Source organism: Salmo salar, chromosome 14 (assembly GCF_965601325.2).
Source record: "Salmo salar chromosome 14, fSalSal1, whole genome shotgun sequence".
NCBI classification, from domain to species: Eukaryota; Metazoa; Chordata; class Actinopteri; order Salmoniformes; family Salmonidae; genus Salmo; species Salmo salar.
In genome coordinates, this window is record NC_138304.1 from 9,163,427 (window position 1) to 9,184,540 (window position 21,114).

The 21,114-nt window shown below is 41.6% G+C and overlaps 2 protein-coding genes across 5 annotated transcripts; both read right to left on the reverse strand.

Annotated features, from left to right (window-relative positions):
• Nucleotides 1–393: 393 nt before the first annotated feature.
• Nucleotides 394–11,037, reverse strand: LOC106568704 (arf-GAP domain and FG repeat-containing protein 1). Of its 3 annotated transcripts, none has more exons than XM_014139276.3 (12): nucleotides 10,694–11,037; nucleotides 8,614–8,707; nucleotides 8,137–8,252; nucleotides 7,694–7,835; nucleotides 4,959–5,115; nucleotides 4,507–4,614; nucleotides 4,199–4,343; nucleotides 3,975–4,060; nucleotides 3,813–3,881; nucleotides 3,365–3,526; nucleotides 1,914–2,011; nucleotides 394–1,621 (listed from the first exon to the last, which is right to left on the reverse strand). In XM_014139276.3, exons 1-12 carry the CDS (start codon nucleotides 10,858–10,860, stop codon nucleotides 1,562–1,564), a joined length of 1,404 nt encoding a protein of 467 aa, XP_013994751.1. In that variant the 5' UTR covers nucleotides 10,861–11,037; the 3' UTR covers nucleotides 394–1,561. The 3 variants fall into 3 exon arrangements, with proteins under 3 accessions (XP_013994751.1, XP_013994749.1, XP_013994752.1); XM_014139274.3 differs by having other exon boundaries at nucleotides 3,795–3,881; XM_014139277.3 differs by lacking the exon at nucleotides 4,507–4,614 and having other exon boundaries at nucleotides 3,795–3,881.
• Nucleotides 11,038–11,087: 50 nt separating this feature from the next.
• Nucleotides 11,088–19,995, reverse strand: zgc:110269 (putative flap endonuclease 1 homolog). Of its 2 annotated transcripts, XM_014139278.3 has the most exons (12): nucleotides 19,978–19,995; nucleotides 19,082–19,262; nucleotides 18,685–18,760; nucleotides 18,262–18,364; nucleotides 16,912–16,966; nucleotides 16,761–16,822; nucleotides 16,485–16,621; nucleotides 14,617–14,677; nucleotides 14,245–14,376; nucleotides 13,827–13,972; nucleotides 13,281–13,425; nucleotides 11,088–11,808 (listed from the first exon to the last, which is right to left on the reverse strand). In XM_014139278.3, exons 2-12 carry the CDS (start codon nucleotides 19,161–19,163, stop codon nucleotides 11,752–11,754), a joined length of 1,056 nt encoding a protein of 351 aa, XP_013994753.1. In that variant the 5' UTR covers nucleotides 19,164–19,262; nucleotides 19,978–19,995; the 3' UTR covers nucleotides 11,088–11,751. The 2 variants fall into 2 exon arrangements, with proteins under 2 accessions (XP_013994753.1, XP_045549795.1); XM_045693839.2 differs by lacking the exons at nucleotides 19,082–19,262; nucleotides 19,978–19,995 and adding an exon at nucleotides 18,490–18,568 and having other exon boundaries at nucleotides 18,685–18,754.
• Nucleotides 19,996–21,114: the final 1,119 nt, after the last annotated feature.

Consider the following 21,114-nt stretch of genomic DNA (forward strand, 5'->3'; position numbering starts at 1 on the left):
AGAAGGCTGTAATCACTGCCAAAAGGTGCTTCAACATAGGGGTCTGAACACTTATACATTTTCACAAAATGTCTAAAAACCCGTTTTTGCTTTGTCATTATGGTGTATTGCGCGTAGATTGAGGGAAAAATGTTATTCTAAAATGGATAAGGCTAAGGTAATAAAATGTGGAAAAAGTCAAGGGGTCTGAATACTTTCCGAATGCCCTGCATATAGGCCTATCACTGTCGCAAAGCATATGAACTAACAGGTTATAAAGCAAACAACGCAATTATCACAACACATAGGTTGTAATATGTCTTTTTTTTGTTGCTTCCCCTATGATTTTACCCCCGTACCTTTACGTAATAGGGATAGGGAATTCTAAATGAAAACATTTGAATCAAGAGCAAATTGTAGTTAAAAATCTTTAATATTTATACATATATTTATATATGTACACATTGACTTACATATTCCTGTAATGGCAAGTAACATGATTAAATTCATTAAAAGTGATTGGGTACCACAAGTAACCATCTCTCCAAATAAAAACCAAACTTCTCAGGTGTTTTTACACACATGCGGGTCAGGTTACATGGAGAGGGCTCCCTTAGAGCACAATAACCTTTCATCTCTATTCCCTACTCTCCTTGTGCTACAGTAGACACATGCCTGTCATCACAACGGCTAGTGCTGGAGTCTGGGGTCTCATGTTTGTTTTTTTTAGCAGGCATTTGTTCCTTTCCAAACGGACTCTTACCTATCTAACGTTAGTGTGTTTGGGCTGTTGTTACACTTGGACTTATCCTAGTAACAACTTTAAAAAAGGAGTAAGGGTAAAAGACTTGGGTTGTATTCAAGGTTATTCAACGGTTTTGTAAACCGCTAGGCAAAATGCTGTTGCAATGCCTTGGGATAGCACTATGGTGTTTTGAGCCTAATAAGAACAGGGCCACATTCAGTAATAGTGGTATTAATTATGCACCAAATACAAGTCCCTTTACCGGATGCCATACCTACAGGCAGAGGCGTCATGCCCATTGATACCGTTACACATTACATTGTTTCTTTTACACATTACATTATACTGAATTTGACCATCAGTACCCCCTCAAATAGAATTAGGTGCATATCTCCTCTGCCAGCCTGATAATTCACATCGTTCGAGGCAAAAACTCTTCACGTCACCTCAGTTCCCTCCTAGACTTGTATACAACCCTGATAGTTATCCTATAAACACACTGGTAGAAACATAGTGGCACATCCATAATGTTGCCCAACCATGTCAAGTCCTTATTATACCTTGTATTTTAATGTGATTACAAATGCTGATATGCATAATAAAGAGCTGTCAAATGAACAAAATAATAAATGTATAGAGAACATATTTAGTCCAAGGGCATCATTCCATGGCAGTCCCAAATCCCATAGTCCTTTATAGTGTCATAAACTAAGCTTTTAATTAAAAACTTGAATTCAGAGTTTCAGAACTGTACGGTCACATCACAGGGTGTGACGGAGCCGGTGCATTGAATAGGTGCTGCTGCCCTCTGGTGGTGTTGACGAGGAGATAGGCGCACTACAGGAAGGGGTTGGTGGAAGAGCCTCCAGCGGGGTAGGATCCAGCCGGGGCTCCCGCCTGGTTCAAAACAAATGGTTCATCAATATCGGAAAATAACATAACTATCAGCATGGCTTCCAAACTCATCCATGAAGTTAGCAGAGAGAGCGAGGCTGCATGGGTGACCGCCCCACATAGGTGTATTTTTACATTGGACCCATGCAGAAGTTGCATGTGTTCAGACTTGTATGTGTTATGTCACAAAGTGTTTCACATTGGTATTACAAGTATTACTATTAAAAGACCACAATGCATCCTTCGGACCCTCAACATGATCCGGAAACACACACACAAGCTACTAGATGCTCACCATGAATGGGTTATTGGTCATCCCCGGCCCAGCCATGGGCTGCCCAAAGGGGGTCATGGAGGGCTTGGTCTGCCCGTAGACTGGGTATCCACCAGGGCCTGTCCATGCAGAGAGAAAAAAAATTAGGCTGAATGGTCTATTTACTATTTATTTTTATAAACCTGGTAAATGTAATAACTTGCCGGTAAACGTAATAAAATGTTGAATGGTAAAGTTGACTTTTTCTGCTAAATTGTGAAGTTATTACGTTAACCGGTGGTTATTACATTAACCGGTGAGTAACAACTTTATGAATAATGTAATAACTTCAACCAAACATGTAATAACATACCAAAATCAATGTTATGTACTACTACCCTCAATTTGATGCACATACCACCATCTAGTGCCAATCACAACACAAACAACTCATGCACATCATACAGGAATACATAGACACTCACAAGCACACATTGAAATGTACACACATGCATAGTCCCACACACACCACTTTATTTGATCATTATTAAATCAAGCTTATTATGTTATCCGGTGGTTATTATGTCAGGTCATCAGGTCAGTAGCAACTTTATTAAATGACCAATAACTTCCACCGATCATGTAATAACAATGTCTGTGTTATTTCCCTTCTTTTAAGGACATGGAACAGTGCTAACACCATCAATCCGGCACTCCAGGAAGGCTCAAGCAAACACTCAAAGTATTTGAACAATTTCAAAACTGTTTGGGCCGATCTGGATGGCACCAGGGCAATTGGTGTCAAATGAACATGTTGAGTAACCTTGCCTGAAACCTGAAGACTGGCATTACAAGGTAACACAAGCCAACACCTTGGCTTCAGTTCAGCTGAGGCTATCAAAGTCATGTGGTGCACAGAACTAACCCAGTCAGTAACACCAGCAACCATCCAGCACAATTCAACTTTACTGAACCAAATAAATTATACGTTTATTTGAGAATCAGGTGACGTTCCCCGGACAAACGGGGAACTAGACAAAAAAAACTCCAGGGGACTATGACACAAAGTCCAAGGAACGTCCTAAAAACATCCCCAGGGTCGTCCCCGGGACCATTTCGTGACGTCCTGGGGACGTCTTTAAAGGGAACTATTGTAGATTACTTGTTTAGATTTAGCAGCAAAAGTTATGTTTATCATTAAACATTTTATTATGATTACCAGCAAGTTATAACATACTGGTTTTATTACATTAGAAAAAAAAAACGCAAAGTTATTTCAAACAGAAAAGTTATTACATTTACCGTTGTTACAGGAATACCTGCCAGAAATACAACCTTTGTTTATAGTGGAGGGTCACAAGAAAATGTTAAACATTTGGTGAGTCAAAACACAATATTAGGGGGAGGGGGTGCAAATCACAGCTTTGAAGTAAAGTCCAAACTATATTGTGGTATGGGTGAGACTACTAAGGAGAAGAGGGCACACTACTTACCATTGGGTTGCTGGGGGTGGTAGGCCCCCGGCTGGGTGTAAGGGCAGGGGGCCTGGCCAGGGAAGGGCTGCTGGAAAGTCCCACTGAAACTGGTCGGGAGGCAGTAAGAGGAAGGGTTCCCAAAGCCAGCAGGCATACTCATAGAGCCTGTGCCAAACGAGGCTACGAAACACAGAGAGAGGGGAGGGCGGAGTGAGTACCACGTACACAGTGGTACACAACCGTACCTTTCAATGTACAGTATCTACTGATATCAAACAATGCTATTTCAGACAAATTGACACACATTCACTGGCAGAGGCCCAAACATGTCCTTTAAGCATGCTTGTGTTCATACTTCTGACTTCAACCACACACACGTTATGCATGCATTTATGGACTTTCACATGCTCTCTCTCTCTCACACACACACACACACACACACACACACCTGCGGCCGGTGCTATACCATTAGTCTGGAAGGGGTTGGTGGCCATATCCGGGGCGGCGGCAACAAATGGGTTATTGGACGGGATGGCTGAAACAGGACATTACATCATGTTTTCATTACATTTGAGGGTCACCCATTTCAGAAATCAATGTTCAGGAATGTGTAACACAATCCACTCACCTCCAAAGCCTTGCTGCACATGCATGCTGGGTAATACTGGCTGAGTCTGGGCAGGCGAGGTTCCCAACACAGCTCCAAACATATTCCTAGATTCACATAAATACATAACCTGAATCAATTTGTTATATCTCATTGAATCATTATTTTATTTTTTTAGCAAGATCCAGAGGCATATCTAAAACCAATTTTTAGTGCCAAGTTTTGAAGTGGCGTCTGTCTCTCACCCCTGGACACTGCTCCCTGTGGGGGCCGAAGAGCTCAGCTCGTTGTCCAGCTCAGCAAGAGCAGCGTAGCGGTCCTCTGCTGAAATGCCCAGCTGGGACGGAGCCGGTACAGCACCGGCCACCGACGGCACTGGGACACCTCGCCCTACAGAGAGCGAGAGAGACACACACAGGGGTCAATATACACATATGGCAATGGACATGGACACTAACACACAAAAATAAGATAACATGTTGTGCCCCTGTTGGGCTTGGAACATATATAATGTAAATAAGAGGGTATGTATGAGAATGGGACCCAGGGGTACCTGATGCAAAGGACTGTGAGGGGGGTGAGGTGCTGAAATGTGAAGGTACTCCAGAGTTGCCAAACGCCTCAAAGTTGGCAAAGTCGGCGTTTGAGTTAACCTGAGTCGCTGCAAACCACAGAGGAGGAAACAAACGCTGACAACGTGAGGAATGAGGAAATCATAATGGCATTATGGTGCATGGGAGGAGGGGCAGATGACAATGATTTAACACAAACACATTATAATGACGTGTTGTCTTCTTACACTACTCTTCATAACTGCTCATTTCGAAGCACTCAAAATATGATTTTGTCTCATTGAAGACAAAGATTTCGAATCAACTCAATATTGGGAAACTCTTGAACTGCCATTTAAGAAAAATGTTCACTTAGTCACATTACTGCACGACTAAGTGGAAATTTGACTTAAAACTGAAGTTAGTTTGAGTGAAGGCCATTCCCACTCATTACCTGACTGGCTCGGGAAATGTGCAAAGTTGGCAAAGTTGGAGTTGCTGGCAGCCTGAGAGGGCGGAGCGGCAAAGATGTCTCCACCCAGGTCAGATAGGAGGTCAAACTTCTTCTCCTGAACTATAGGATAGGCCTGGGAGCGAACCACCACCGGCGACTGGCAGAGGGAGGGAGAGAGAGATGGAAGGGCATGAGGAATGACAGCATGCTTTAAAGAAAAATAACTGGGGACATGGGGTTGCACCCATTGACTTATAAACTCAGCAAAAAAAAGAAACGTCCTCTCACTGTCAAGTGCGTTTATTTTCAGCAAACTTAACATGTGTAAATATTTGTATGAACATAAGATTCAACAACAGACATAAACTGAACAAGTTCCACAGACATGTGACTAACAGAAATGTAATAATGTGTCCCTGAACAAAGGGGGGGGGGGGGGGGGGGGGGGGGGTAAAATCAAAAGTACCAGTCAGTATCTGGTGTGGCCACCAGCTGCATTAAGTAGTGCAGTGCATCTCCACATGGACTGCACCAAATTTGCCAGTTCTTGCAGTAAGATGTTACCCCACTCTTCCACCAAGGCACCTGCAAGTTCCCTGACATTTCTAGGGGGGGAATGGCCCTAGCCCTCACCCTTCCATCCAACAGGTCCCAGACCTGCTCAATGGGATTGAGATCGGGGCTCTTCGCTGGCCATGGCAGAACACTGACATTCCTGTCTTGCAGGAAATCACGCACAGAACGAGCAGTATGGCTGGTGGCATTGTCATGCTGGAGGGTCATGTCAGGATGAGCCTGCAGGAAGGGTACCACATGAGGGAGGATGTCTTCCCTGTAACACACAGCGTTGAGATTGCCTGCAATGACAACAAGCTCAGTCCGATGATGCTGTGACCCCCCCCCCCCCCCCCCCCAAGACCATGATGGACCCTCCACCTCCAAATCGATCCCGCTCCAGAGTACAGGCCTCGGTGTAACGCTCATTCCTTCGATGATAAACGCAAATCCGACCATCACCCCTGGTGAGACAAAACCGCGACTCATCAGTGAAGAGCACTTTTGCCAGTCCTGTCCGGTCCAGAGACGGTGGGTTTGTGCCCATAGGCGACATTATTGCCGGTGATGTCTGGTGAGGACCTGCATTTACAATAGGCCTACAAGCCCTCAGTCCAGCCTCTCTCAGCCTATTGCGAACACTGAGCACTGATGGAGGGATTGTGCGTTCCTGGTGTAACTCGGGCAGTTGTTGTTGCCATCCTGTACCTGTCCCGCAGATGTGATGTTCGGATGTACCGATCCTGTGCAGGTGTGGTTATACGTGGTCTGCCACTGCGAGGATGATCAGCTGTCCGTCCTGTCTCGCTGAAGCGCTGTCTTAGACTTCTCACAGTACGGACATTGCAATTTATTGCCCTGGCCACATCTGCAGTCCTCATGCCTCCTTGCAGCATGCCTAAGGCACGTTCACGCAGATGAGCAGGGACCCTGGGCATCTTTCTTTTGGTATTTTCAGAGAGTCAGTAGAAAGGCCTATTTAGTGTCCTAAGTTTTCATAACTGTGACCTTAATTGCCTACCGTCTGTAAGCTGTTAGTGTCAGAAAGACCGTTCCACAGGTGCATGTTCATTAATTGTTTATGGTTCATTGAACAAGCATGGGAAACAGTCTGTAAACCCTTTACAATGAAGATCTGTGAAGATATTTGGATTTTTACAAATGATCTTTGAAAGACAGGGTCCTGAAAAAGGGACGTTTCTTTTTTTTCCCTCCTGAGTTTATAATGATAAGAGGGTTTGGAAATAAACAAAAAACGTTTTTAGACCTTTAATAAAGTATCTAAAAACGCATAATGTTGTACTGTAGCTTCGACCCTATTTCACGTCATCTGACGTTGTGTTGTGCCCACCATCAGTTGAAACATGCTCTTGAATACAGGATGGGTGTCATTTCAATCACAGAAATAATAGAATGGACCCATCCCTTCAGACCACAGCAAATTAGCTGGTACAAGTACAATTTGAATTACTACAACAAAAGATGACCACCGGTCCGACCACTGTCGAATGGCAACACTAGAACCGCTAATGCCAACGGCCACAGACGATTGATTTTGTTTTATTTATTTACCATTTGAAAGTTGACATTTCCAAATGATTCCTATTTTCGTACATTAAATCAGCCAAAACATGACACCCACCCTGTATTCAAGAGCATGTTGTATCTCAACCGATGGCGGCCACAACACAAAAACCTAGATGATGTAAAATAGAGTCTAAGCTACAATATGTGTGAAACCAATTTATTTTGTTGAAAATTTGACGTTAAAAAAAAAAAAAAAATTGAACATTTTCGGTTTTTTGGAAGACAACAAAATTGTTTGACAATGGTGTTTGTAAACTTTTAAATGTTATCAATCTCAACCATTTATCTTTTCCAGTGGTGAGAACATGGATGTATGGTTGGTTATGCAAAATGGGTCAACTTTGAGCACCATTATCTCTTGAATATTTTGGCATTCAGGTCCAAAAAGCCACTTTCTGTGCACTTCTACAAATACCTATGGAAGTGAAAAAGTGATTGAGTTTAAAAAGTAATTGAATTGACCCTAGACAAAGGTATCCATTTTTTTTTGCATCAGCCTAAAATGGATTTCCCCATATGTTAGGAAATGACTCAAAAGCACATTAGCCTGAAATGTATTACATCATATGTTAGGAAAGAAGATGGGGAAATACCTGACGCGTTGGGGGGGTCTTGTTAAGCTGCAGGGTTTTCAGGGGCTGGACCTCCGGGGTGCTGCCTGTGCTGCTGGCTGAGGTGCCCGACTTGGAGGCCTGGGCTGTGGCTACCGTCCTAGCCTGATCTGGAGAGACGTACCTGTGTGCACACAACCACGAATAAAAATACATTCAGGGGTGGAATCGATGGGGAGTTCCCAAGGTGAAATAATTTTCACATGTAAAAATGGGTTTTTACTTGTTTTTTTTAAAGGTGAATTCATAAGATTTTACATTGAGAGTTCTGAGTGTGATTTTACATGAATACGTCACAATAGAAACTGTGGGATCTGCAAATCAAATTCTTCTGCTTTTGAAGATGTTTAGTTCACACAATGCAGTACAAAGCACGTGAGTGAAGTTCAGTGAACAGATGAATGAACCAAAAAGAAGCATCTCACCATCTTTTTTTCTCGTACTTTTCCTGGAGGAATTCTTTTACTTTCTGGGGTTCGTGGAAGTCTGGAACAACCAATGTCCTGTCATTGTACAGCCCCAACCAGATGTGTTTACAAACCTAGAGTAGAGAAAGTGTTTGGGGAGAGGGTGTGGCGAGAGAGCGCGAGAGAGAAAAAGGAATGCCAATAAACTCCCTAGAGAGAAACAAAAAAACTTCAAATAAAGAAAGCATACATGAGGAGACAGACATGCATAGAAAATACTAATCCAGTGTTTTTCAATGCTGGTCCTGGGGACCCACAGGGTAAGCAGGATTTTGTTCCAGCCCAATACAAACACATCTGACTCAACTAATCATCAATACCTTTGAATGAATTGGATTTGTTGGTGCTAAACCAGAATAAAAGCCTGCACTCCCTGCAGATCACTAGGATTGAAGTACACATTTCTTAGTACATTACTTGACCTCATGTCATTACCTCGTTGGTGTGTTTCTGTAGGAATTCAATTTCCTGTTGCGTGAAGGTGGTCATAGAGATGGACTTCACTCTGTGGGGGGGGTTCAGCCCTCGTCTAGTTGGGAGTGGAGGGGTATGTATTCGGTGTCATTCAGTTTACAATGACCAGGCACAACATGACTGCACACTCACAGCTAAACTGTGCATTTACTGATATTCACTGTCAAAAGGGTCATTCCATTTGATTTCAATCACTTTTTGACTGCACCCCTTTTGATTTGAACAAAACTTGTCATACATATTTGCCCATGGTAGTGGTCAGAAAGTGACTTTTTGAACCTGAAAGCCAAAACATTTAGGAGATAGTGCTCAAAGTTGCCCCATTTTGCAACAATGTCTTTATCACTGGAAAATATAAAAAAGGGATTATTTATCCTTTAGCAGCAATTATCAAAAAACATGTCAATTCATTTTCGCATATGCAAACCCTATTTTACATAATCTGAGGTGTTTGTATTGTGCCCGCTATCGGTTGAGACACAGCATAGTGTTGAATACAGGGTGGGTGTAATTTCAATCATATAAATATAAATTAATAGAATGGATTTATACCTTCAGACCACTGCAAATTAGCTGATACATAATTGAAATTCTAATGTTTACTTCCAATTACTACCACAAAGATGCCCACCGGTCCCCTCACCGTCAAATGTCAACTTAAATTCTTTAATCTATATTTCTATGATTTCAACAGGTTTCCTATGGAAGATTGACAGTATTATTTAAAACTGATATTCCCATTCAAGTCAACATTCTCTGAGGTGTGGACCTCCAACCATCTTTGTGCTACCATTTCAAAGATTACATTTCTATTTTATTCGCATTTTAGTACATTTATCTGGCAAACCATGACACCCAATAGCATGCTGTTTCAACCGATCAGGCCTAACAAACATCTCAGATGATGTAAAATAAGGTCCAGGCTACATGTGGGAAAAAAAAAGAGTTTATGCATTTAGATAATTGATGTTAAAATAAAATAAAAAATAAAATATATATATATATATATTTAAATAAAAGTTTGACAACCTTGTTTATGAGCTTTTGAATATCAAACTCAACAATTTATATTTTCCAGTGATGAAGACATGGATATTTCATGGTAGGGTGGGGTATGCAAAAAGGGTTCACTTTGGGAAACTCCATCTCCTATAGGTTTTGGCATTTGTGTCCAAAAGGGGTCAAAAAGTGATTGAAATCAGATGGCACATCCCAAAAGTGAAAACCACCAGTGAAAGTCATTATATGACTCATAAGGCTATGCATTCATGTTCCTAGCCTTCACATATGACGTGGGATGATCACTTGTGGCATCAGTTGTGGTTTTGTCAGAAGTCCTTTCCTATTGTGGTCTCTGAACCATATAATTTGCATTACTTGACCTACTGCCCCATTTCATGTATTCTACAAGTGTCTGACACTTATACACTTCCTCTATCTCAGGGATGGAAAACTCCAGGCCTTGGGGGCCAGCCCTATAACTAACACACCTGATGAAACGGAATTGTATTCTAAACTGAAGACCTTGATTAGTTGATTATTGGAGTAAGGCGTTTTAGCAGGAGCTGGGGCAAAAAGTGTGTCAACAATCAGGCCCCCGAGGACTGCCCATCCCTGCTCGATCTATACACATACAGGCGTGAGCAACGGATGTCCCAAACTACGCCTACGGTATAGACAAGTTGATTGGGAAATAGGTTCGCCGGTGCGGTGACGTGCCGTTTTGACACACTGGTCAAATATTTGCCTTTTATCAGACAAGTACTTTCGGCACAAAACAATCCTTTAGTTAGTTGGTCAAGCTAGGTATGGAACTGCATATTGACCTTCTAAAGATTGGGAATTGAGACCCCTCCTTACAACAAAGCATGGGCTTGCGACCCAGCCCAACCAATGGCCTCGAGCTAACGTTGGATAGCATTACCTGCTGTGTAAGGGAGCTTGCCAACGTTAGCTAAACCACATCATAAAGAACGACATTTTGCTTTAAAAACAATCCCACATATTAAAAAAAAATCAATAGAATCAACACAGTACTTACAAGATGCCAGAACAGGTGGTACAGACGAAGGAACCCACTGTCATGTTGGCATAAGTCGGGCCGCGCTGGTCGCAATCAAAGCACTTCCTATTCGGGGGTTGGCTAGTCATTTCCCGAAGCATCTTAAGATGCGTCTCCTCTTGCTTTCGCTTCGCACTCGTCGCCATGGTTGAGAAACGGGGCTACTAACGGTGGGAGAAGTTTATCGAGGATGTCTTTGGGGAGGCTTGCCTCGACAGCGGTGGTGGTTCAGACACCTTGCTGAGAGGTCTAGTGGGACAAGACAGTCCTTCTTCGTTGGCATACAGGAGGTGTACCAGACAGCTAACCAGAGAGTGACTGACACCTACCGGTGGGAAGATCTGGTGGGCAGCAATTACCATTCGACAACATATTACATTGATGAATAAAAGTTTAATAGTAAATACCATCATACTGACATCTTGTGTAAAAACACTGATACAAGAGATTATCATATTTTGGTCTCTACTTTGACATTATCATGTTTATCAAGATAAGAAAGTCCTTTGCCTCAAATTTGGCACTGTTGAGGGTAGCAGGTGTCCACCAAATAAGCCATGAGCCCATCTGACCTCCCTCCATAGAAATCAATCGGCTCCTGTTTTGGATGAGGGAACAAGCAAGCCAAGGCCCCACAGACAGTGGTTGCACTGTTCTCGCCAATGAGTCTCCGCCTCTGCTCATCCTGTTTACTCGCTCCCTTGGAATTGGCCTGGGTCATGTTCATTAGGGCACAATGTTTTAAAACGGAAAACGAATATGAGCATTACTTATTGGATATGCCCAGGTAGTCTGCCCCTGTTTCAAGGCGGTGCCTAATGAACATGACCCCGAGGTAGTCGTTGTCACAAATCTTTACATAATAAGAATTGGTTTATGCTCAATGGTTAGGAAGTTAAAGAAATGTATAGATCAGTTGATCTTCACAGCTCCTTTCTCAGGTAGACCCTCATGAACAAGCACATCCTTTTATCTGTCAGACAGCTGGTTGGTAAGGATGCATTTGCAGTACCACCAGAATCCGTCGGAGGGAAGTGTCACTTTGGCCTCGCTCTCTTTTCTTTGGTGCCAATGGAATCCCCAGTTTCAGACGGCTACAAGTGGAGATAAGGCTGGTATTTCAGACACAACATAATAACTGAATACATACCAGAAATACACAGGCTAATTTAAGTGTCACATCACTTTAGTCTGGATTCCAGTCTGTTTCTGCTTTAGCCAACCTTTAATCATGAAATGTTATATTGCCAAACAAGGCAAGGCAACAATGTGACATTGTTGAATGCAGGAACAGTTAGGGAACCAGAAGGGTGTACTACGAAGCTGGAGAGAGGAGTTAGCGAGCTTACTTGAGTCAATTCTGTGTTCAACTCGAGATGACTCACCTTTTAGCTAGGTACATTTCTATGGCAATGAATGCTTCATCTCTAACCTGCTCCGGGGCAGGGCAACTCCACTTCATCCTGAACTAAGCGTTTGAGCCGAAAGTTGAGGACCAATGAAATTAGATTCCCTCACTCTCACAGAGTGACTCAGCATCCCCTTCTCCGGACCATATTTGAGGAAGACTGATTCAATATTTTTTTAAGAAAAATGTATTTTGTGTAGTAATATTCAAAGATATATCACACTACACATTTAGTGAAGACAGGATGCATTTAAAAGTTGTGGGTAAAAAGGGGCTTGTGCATTGATAAACACACCAAAGACGATATTAATGATACGATTAATAAAAGAAAGATGGCACTTCTAATAGCCTATTTCAAGATAAGCTTTCTTTCATTTCGTGAAAAATGTTTGTGGCACCGACTCGCCCATGGATTGCCGTTTCAGCATTGTCTCAATGACGAGTTCGGCTTTTGACTTGTCACGTTCAACGCCAACACGCAGTCACAAGCTGGCACAAGTTAACGGCGGTTGCATGATCAATATCCACCTTCGCAACATGTATGAAGCCTGAGCTTGAATTTGAAGCCAACTGAAGCTGGCTAGCTTTAGAAAATCCAGAAAAGATCTAGCTAGTGTCTTAGTATAACCCTGAGGCTACTATTCCCAGTTCAGAAGTACAAGGTCGTGTTCAGTAGGACATTTAGCAACAGAAGGAAAATCTGTGTTCTTATTGGACAATTAAGCTCAGTTAGTACATTCATTGTTTCAATTATTATTTTTTTAAACACTTTTCAACTGTATAAAGAGTGTTGATCCTTAGACATATTGATTGACAGTCAATATAACCTGATAAATTAAAGGTGATCAATCAATAAAGGCATACCTACATGGATTTTACTTAGAAAATTGCTGTACATTTCAACCGAATTGTAAAACTGAAGTTAACCTTAGCTGTATTGGATATAGTGGACCAATGTAAAGGGTTGATACAGTTGGGGATCTCCAAAGCCATAAATACCGTAGATATGAAACATTTGGCATCAATGAACAGGCTAATACATTCTGATATATAACCATCTCTATACCAGGCTCTGGGCCTTGAGATATAGAGTTCAGCAGGTACTCCCACCATAAAATGGTGAGGTGTCATAAAAGTGTCATAGTGGGGTTATATCACCTGTTGCCTTTTCCGTGTAACACGGAAGAAGTCCTCCATGCGAGTTTGTCGGCTCTGTCCTGCTGCCTTGTCCTCCTCCCTCTCCTTCCTCAGGCGTTCACGCTTCTCACTGAACTTCTGCATTCGACCTCGTACCCTTTGCTCCCTACATCACACACACACACACACACACACACACACACACACACCACACACACACACACACACACACACACACACACACACACACACACACACACACACACACACACACACACACACACACACACACACACACACACACACACACACGGAATAATTCCGTTTTAGATTACTGGGCAAGGACATAAAACAACCATGCACTGCAGATATAGAGGACTCTATTTGTGCACACCAGGTTTCATATTTTTCAAGCGTCTCAGTTTTACCTTTTTGAACACAATTAATAAGATTACATGGTCAGGGGGAACCTGATCCTAGATCAGCACTCCTACTCTGAGATGCTTGATACATATGGCCCCTGGTCTAATTCCAAAGGAGGTCGGTCATACAGGACCAGAACAGTACTTGACGTGTTTCTCGTGGCACAGAAAGTGGACCAGGGCCTCCTCATCTGGCTCAGTCCAGACTAGGTTCGGGAGCTCGGTCTGGGGGGCATCCAAAAACAGCTTGCGGGCATCCTGATACTGCCAGAACAGTGGGACAGGGTGGGTCTGAAGGAGGAGGCGAGAAAAGGGTTTGGGGTGTTAGTCTAATTACATGGACAGGAACATAGCATAGAAGGTGTGGTCTGAGATGAAAAATGAAATAATCATTACTTCATATATGTTATTCATATGTGGAGTGGTAACAAATGACATCGATCATTTCATATTTTCTTGGTTTACTAGTATGTTTTATCCAGGCTTATAGATAAGACTTCAGCAAACACACTGGCACCAAAATCTCCAAGACAATTGCATTGCAGTAATATGAACAGTTGTACCTTTCTGTTGATGTTCAGCACCACATTCTCTATGTTCCGGTGCTGCTGGATCAGAGTCAGAGCTCTCTTAGGTCCAAGGCCTGTGATTTTATCACAGTAGTCACAGCCCAACAAGATACACAGGTCCACAAACTGACATAAATTAGGAGGAAAGACAAGGGGTGTTAGCCTAAGAGATTAAATATCACTGAATAGATAGTATGGGAGCATGTTGAGGGGTGCAACAGTTGAGAGATTATACTTGAGAGAAAAGTACATGATGTTTATGCCTTACAAGATTGTAGTATGCTTGTACACATGATGCCTATGAGCATGTAATGAAGGCCTATGCCTCATTCAATACAAATGCTTTGGGTGGAGGAGGTATCTTACCTCTTCATGTGTTATCTTCAAAATGTCTAGCAGCTTGGGTAGAGAGTACTCAATGACTTCGCTGTGAGGAGAAGAATAATTAGATTTGGAGACCCAGAGAACTGGCCATCAGTCATTACAATAACTTAATAAATGTAGTCATTTCCCCCAATTTTTTTTTACCAATACTTTGCCACAAAGTGCTTAGAAGTAACCCTAGACTAAAAACTTTTCTATTGGGGAAACCACAGCAGTATTATCAAACTTAGTAAATATATTAAACATAAATCCTGTACACTCCAATTAGCATGATATGTTACGTTTCATATGATATGTATTACTTTGTAGATGTCCATTTTATCTATTTTGTATGATATGTAACAAATTACAATTAGTATGATATGTTACGTTTCATATGATATGTATTACTTTGTAGATGTCCATTATCTATTTTGTATGATATGTAACAAATTACAATTCATATATGTTACGAATTGCAATTTGTACAATATGTTACGAATCACAATTAGTACATTATGCTACGAATTTTCAAAAACGTATGATATATGTTACGAATTCCAATTTATTGTGGCTAACATTAGCTAGGTGGCTAACGTTAGCTAACCTAGGCGTTAGGGGTTAAGGTTAGGGTCAATGTTATGCATGAAACACACCGACAATCTCTGTGCCGATAGTCTGCCAATAGGTATTTATCACAGTGGGAGAGTGTTCCTTCTCTTGCTAGAACAAAAGTGGTACTTGCTGCTTGCAGACCCGGTATTTGGCTATGGGCTGGCGCTGACAGTATGGGATTTTGGATAGTGAATTAAATTGCTTCTTCGTCATCTTGCTAGATCTATCTGTGGTCATCTGGTTAGTATCAACAAGGGCTTTCTATAAAATAGCAACATTAGCACAACATTTGCCAGAGTGTCCATGTCTCCATCCTTTTACTTTTAGATTTGTGTGTATTGTTGTGAATTGTTAGATAATACTGCACTGTTGGAGCTAGGAACACACACAATTCGCTACACCCGTATAACAACTTCTAAATATGTGTATGCGACCAATTCGATTTGATAGCTTGGAATCTAGACCATAAGCAATACGCACAGATATGCATAGCCAAACAACGCAACTGCCACCTTCTGGTTTGGAGTATTTTATCAAGGCTTTTGTGCCTGACGACTTCCAAGGTCTTTGCTGTGTGAATAAAAAAGACATTGACTGCAGACACCCTGTTCAGAGGTGCTAAGTACTGTCAGCAGGCAAACGTTTCACTATCCTGCTGGTGTCTTGAGCTTTTATGGTTAAGCTTAGGGTTAAGGTTAGGAGTGATGTTAAAGGGTTAAAGTTAGGGTTAGGGGAAGGGTTAGCTAACATGCTAAGTAGTTGCAAAGTAGCTAAAAAGTAGTAAGTAGTTACAACGTTGATAATTAGCTAAAATGTGATGAGATTCGAACATGCAACCTTGGTGTTTCTTGACATTCGCGTTATTTGGGTTGCTAGACGTCCATGTTATACACTCACCCATACCAAATCATTGTCTTATGTAACCATTGGGGCAGCAGGTAGCCTAGTGGTTAAATTGTTGGACTAGTAACAGAAAGGTTGCAAGATCGAATCCCTGAGCTGACAAGGTAAAAATCTGTCGTTCTGCCCCTGAACAAGGCAGTTAACCCACTGTTCCTAGGCCATCATTGAAAATAAGAATTTGTTATTAACTGACTTGCTTAGTTAAATAAAGGTAAAATAAAAAATCTAAATAAATACCAAATGTAACATATCATACTAATTTGAGTGTCCCTGAAGTACATTTACTATACTACGTCTAGTCTATGAGACCAGGCTGTATAGACATGGCTATGGACTCAAAGGTGCACTCTCACCTGTTTTTCTTGGCGTTGAGCTGGCGGATCAGGATGTTTCCACCAAATGGCAGAGTGTCCATGTCTTCTGATGCTACCGCGTCTACTATGCCCTGTTTCACCAGGTGGGCACATAGTGCCTCGCCATCTCCTGGAGCCTGGAGAGAGAGCGAGAGAGTGGAAGGAGAGGGTTCATATGTTATGGTTTCTGGTGGTTGGTGTTTGTTCAAGACAACTTGGTATAATTAGGATATGTGTTCAGGGTTAGCATGCTACATAGAGCACTCGCACACTGACCTGGATGATGGGCACACCCATAAGCTTCAGAAGGTGGAGACAGTCCCGTGTCTGAGGGGACACTACAGGTGCCCACAGAGAGGTCAAAAGTAAAATACAGGAAGATGGAAAACTGATATGCACTGTGATTGAATTCCAATGTTTCTCTTACCTGCTCCTGAACGACTGGGGGAGCTCCAGCCTGCAGCCTGTGCCCTCTTCTCCAACTGAAAGAAAACAGAGAATACAATTAAATTAAACCGTATTGACATGGACTGTAGCAAATTGTACCCTATTTCCTATTTAGTGTAGTGCACTACTTGTGAGGGTATCATTTTGTGAGGTACAGAGCCTTCAGAAAGTATTCATAGCCCTTGACTTATTCCACATTTTGTTGTCACAGCCTGAAATTGATTAAATAGATTTTTTTCGTCACCCATCTAAACACAATACCCCATAATGACAAAGAGAAAACATGTTTTTCAAAATGCCAGCAAATTGAAAACGACACCCCTGAGTGAATACTCTGTAGAAGCACCTTTACCAGCGATTACAACTGTGAGTCTTTCTGGGTAAGTCTCAGAACTTTCCACACCTGAAATGTGCAACATTTGCCATTATTATTTTCAAAATTCTTCAAGCTCTGTCAAATGGGTTGTTAATTATTGCTAGACAATCATTTTCAGGTCATGCCATAGATTTAAGTTCAAACTGTAACTCGGCCACTCAGTAACATTAACTGTCTTCTTGGTAAGCAGTTCCAGTGTAGATTTGGCCTGGTGTTGTAGGGTATTGTCCTGCTGAAAGGTGAATTCATCTCCCAGTGTCTGGTGGAAAGCAGACTGAACCAGGTTTCCCTCTAGGATGTTGCCTGTGCTTAGCTCCATTCCTTTTGTTTTTTTATCCTGAAAAACTCCCCAGTCCTTAACGATTACAAGCATACCCTTAACATGATGCAGCCATCATTAATGCTTGAAAATTTGGAGAGTGGTACTCAGTAATGTGCTGTATTGGATTTGCCCCAAACACAACACTTTGTATTCAGGACAAAAAGTGAATTGCTTCGCCACGTTTTTTGCAGCATTACTTTAGTGCCTTGTCGTAAACAGGGACCTTACAGATAATTGTACATGTGGGGTACAGAGATGAGGTAGTCATTAAACAATCTGGTTAAACACTATTACTGCACACAGTGAGTCCATGTAACTTATTATGTGACTTATAAAACACATTTTTACTCCTGAACTTATTTAGGCTTGTCATAACAAAGGTGTTTAATACTTGACTCAAGACATTTCAGCTTTCATTTTTTATTAATTTGGGGAAAAAAAGTTTTTAACATAATTCCACTTTGACATTATGGGGTATTGTGTGTAGGCCAGTGACAAACAAATCTCAATTTAATCAATTTTGAATTTAGTCTCTAACAACAAAATGGGGAAAAAGTCAAGGGGTGTGAATACTTTCTGAAGGCACCGTAGGTCGCTATGGTCTCAGCTGTAATTCTAAGAGCGCCACTAACCACAGCCCTTTTCTCCCCGGGAGGCTTCCCATCGAACACAAACAATGGTTTGATGTCATGCTCCAGGAAGGTTAGCGTTCGAAAGAACAAACCTGTCAAGGGACTAGAGCGAAATTATGGGAACATGGGTTAGAAACAGAAACAGGGTCCTGAATTCAGAAATAGTTTACACAGGTCTACACATCCCAATAGTCTAAAGTGACTCCCTCTCTTGCTCTAGCTACTTACTTCATCTGCACTGGCTGGAAAGAACTGGACAGATGACAGTAAATAACTGGTAGACATTCGCCATATGCTTTCCCCTATCCTGTGATTTTAGTTCAGTGCAGATGAAGGAGAGGAAAAAGCCACATTTGAGGTGCTGTCAACAATGCCAACGGTTGGGTAAGCTTCTCAATTTAGAAGTTAGAAATGACAGCTCACCCCAGTAACTGAAGATTTGGTACTGCAGTGCGGAACTGGTTCAGAACAATGGAGGTGTCCAACGCAATGACCTTTCCTAAAATTTTGAAACAAAACAAATGACTGCATTTGTAAAATCTTTAAGTGAACTCAATGAGTAGGAAACATCCAATTGTGCCCATATCTAGTACTGGATTAAACTTGGCCAAGCTAGTTTGATAACGTGAATAATGCCTGCCCTGTCTGGTAGCTTCAATGTTGGGGATAAGTCATGTCAATAATTGGGTGGGGCACACTGCTCCATAACATTATACATGCTAGGATGAGATAAAGAGCATATGAAGGAGGTTGATACTAGTAGCAAACTACATGCTAGCTAGCTAACGTTAGCCTTAAGTAGCTAAGCATGCAAACGTACCTGTGTAGTCGCAGATCTCTTTGTAAGAAATAGCACCAGGCGCATCGCTACGAATCAAATCTGCCAGTTTTGTAATACCCATTGTGCTTGTCTGACAGTTACTTATAAAGCCAACAACTTAGATACACAGTTTTGGTGATGCTGTGCACCCGGAAACCTGCGTTGTTGTTGCTACACGAATCTACCAATAGGGGCAGGGGGATCAAACAAAGGAAGAGAGCACAGTAAGAGACTATACCTTAAAGCCACCCATTATTTATTACAGTAAACAATTTACAAACAATCCACTGATATACACTGAACAAAAATATAAACGCAACATGTAACGTATGGTCCCATGTTTCCTGAGCTGAAATATAAGATCCCAGAAATGTTCCATATGTACAAATAGCTTCTCAAATGTTGTGCCCAAATTTGTTTCCATCCCTGTTAGTGAGCATTTCTCCTTTGCCACAAGAATCCATCAACCTGACAGTTCTGGTATATCAAGAAGCTGATTAAACAGCACGATATTACGCCGGTGCACATTGTCTTGGGGACAATAAAAGGCCACTCTAAAATGTGCAGTTTTGTTACACAACACAATGCCACAAGTTTTGAGGGAGCGTGCAATTGGCATGCTGACTGCAGAAATGTCCACCTCCAATGTTGAGAATTTGGCAGCATGTCCGAAAAAAACGAACACAATTGCATTTTATCGATGGCAATTTGAATGGACAGAAATAACGTGACGAGATCCTGAGGCTCATTGTGAGACCCATTTTTTGTTTAAAGGTATCTGTGACCAAGGGATGCATATCTGTGTTCCCAGTCAAACTAAGCAAGGCTGTTAATAATACATTCTTATTTTCAATGGGTTAACTGCCTTGTTCAGGGGCAGAACGACAGATTTTTACCTTGTTAGCTCGGGGATTCGATCTTGCAACCTTTCTGTTACTAGTCCAACAATTTAACCACTAGACTACCTGCCGCCCCAATGGTTACATAAGACAATGATTTGGTATGGGTGAGTGTATAACATGGACGTCTAGCAACCCAAATAACGCGAATGTCAAGAAACGCCAAGGTTGCATGTTCGAATCATGTCAAATTGATCAGAAATATAGTGTAGACATTGTTAATGTTGTAAATTACTATTGTAAAAACAGCAGATTTTTTATGGAATATTTACATAGGCGTCTTTATTTATTTAGTAATGGCAAACTAATGGTATCGTAGACTAATGGTATCACATGACTTGCCATGTTTCGCTAAATACTGGTGTGCAGAAGGTAGCCTACTAGCTAACATAACACATCTTTCATCTCAAGGATAAAATGTATCATATGGTGGATGTAATAAACTGCAGTGTAATCATTACTTAAACAGTTGAAAAACAGAATTGGCGTAATGAACACGCCCCTGAAAATATTAGTAAGCAACAGTAAAATAGATTTGTAGAACAATCTAAGGAGCAATTGAAAGGAAAACAAGATCACCTCCAAATCGCAATAGTTTATTTATTTTGTATGGCAAATTCACGAATGTAAAAATATGGAACAATTTGTCAACTTGTTGGCTATTATGATTTGTAAAATTCTAAATATCAGTTTTTCCCCAGATGAAAACTATTCTACAACCATCCCCTGAGAATATGTTCTATGTAGATTAGAATGTCACTGTTACCCAATGTCTGTTTGTTTTTCGATATCCCATCCCATAGAGTGCCAGAATCTCATAGGCTTCCACATGCTCATCAAGCTCTTTCCCCTCGTGTTTGTCCTCATTTCTTTCAATCTCTCTCTGCATAGCCTGAATTTTCTGAAACTCTTTTGGTGTCACCCATTCTGTCTATTGTGCCATGTCTTGTTTCATCCTCCTTTCTCGCCATCTTTTGCGCTCTCTTTCCAGATGTTCTCCATTTCGTCCAGCAGATCCTTCCACAGCTGTTCTATAAACTGCTGGAGTAGCGTTCCCTCAATCTCTCTGTCTCTTTTTATCCTCTCTCCATTCTACTTCATTCGCCAAAGTGATCTCCACCTCTTGCTCCAAAG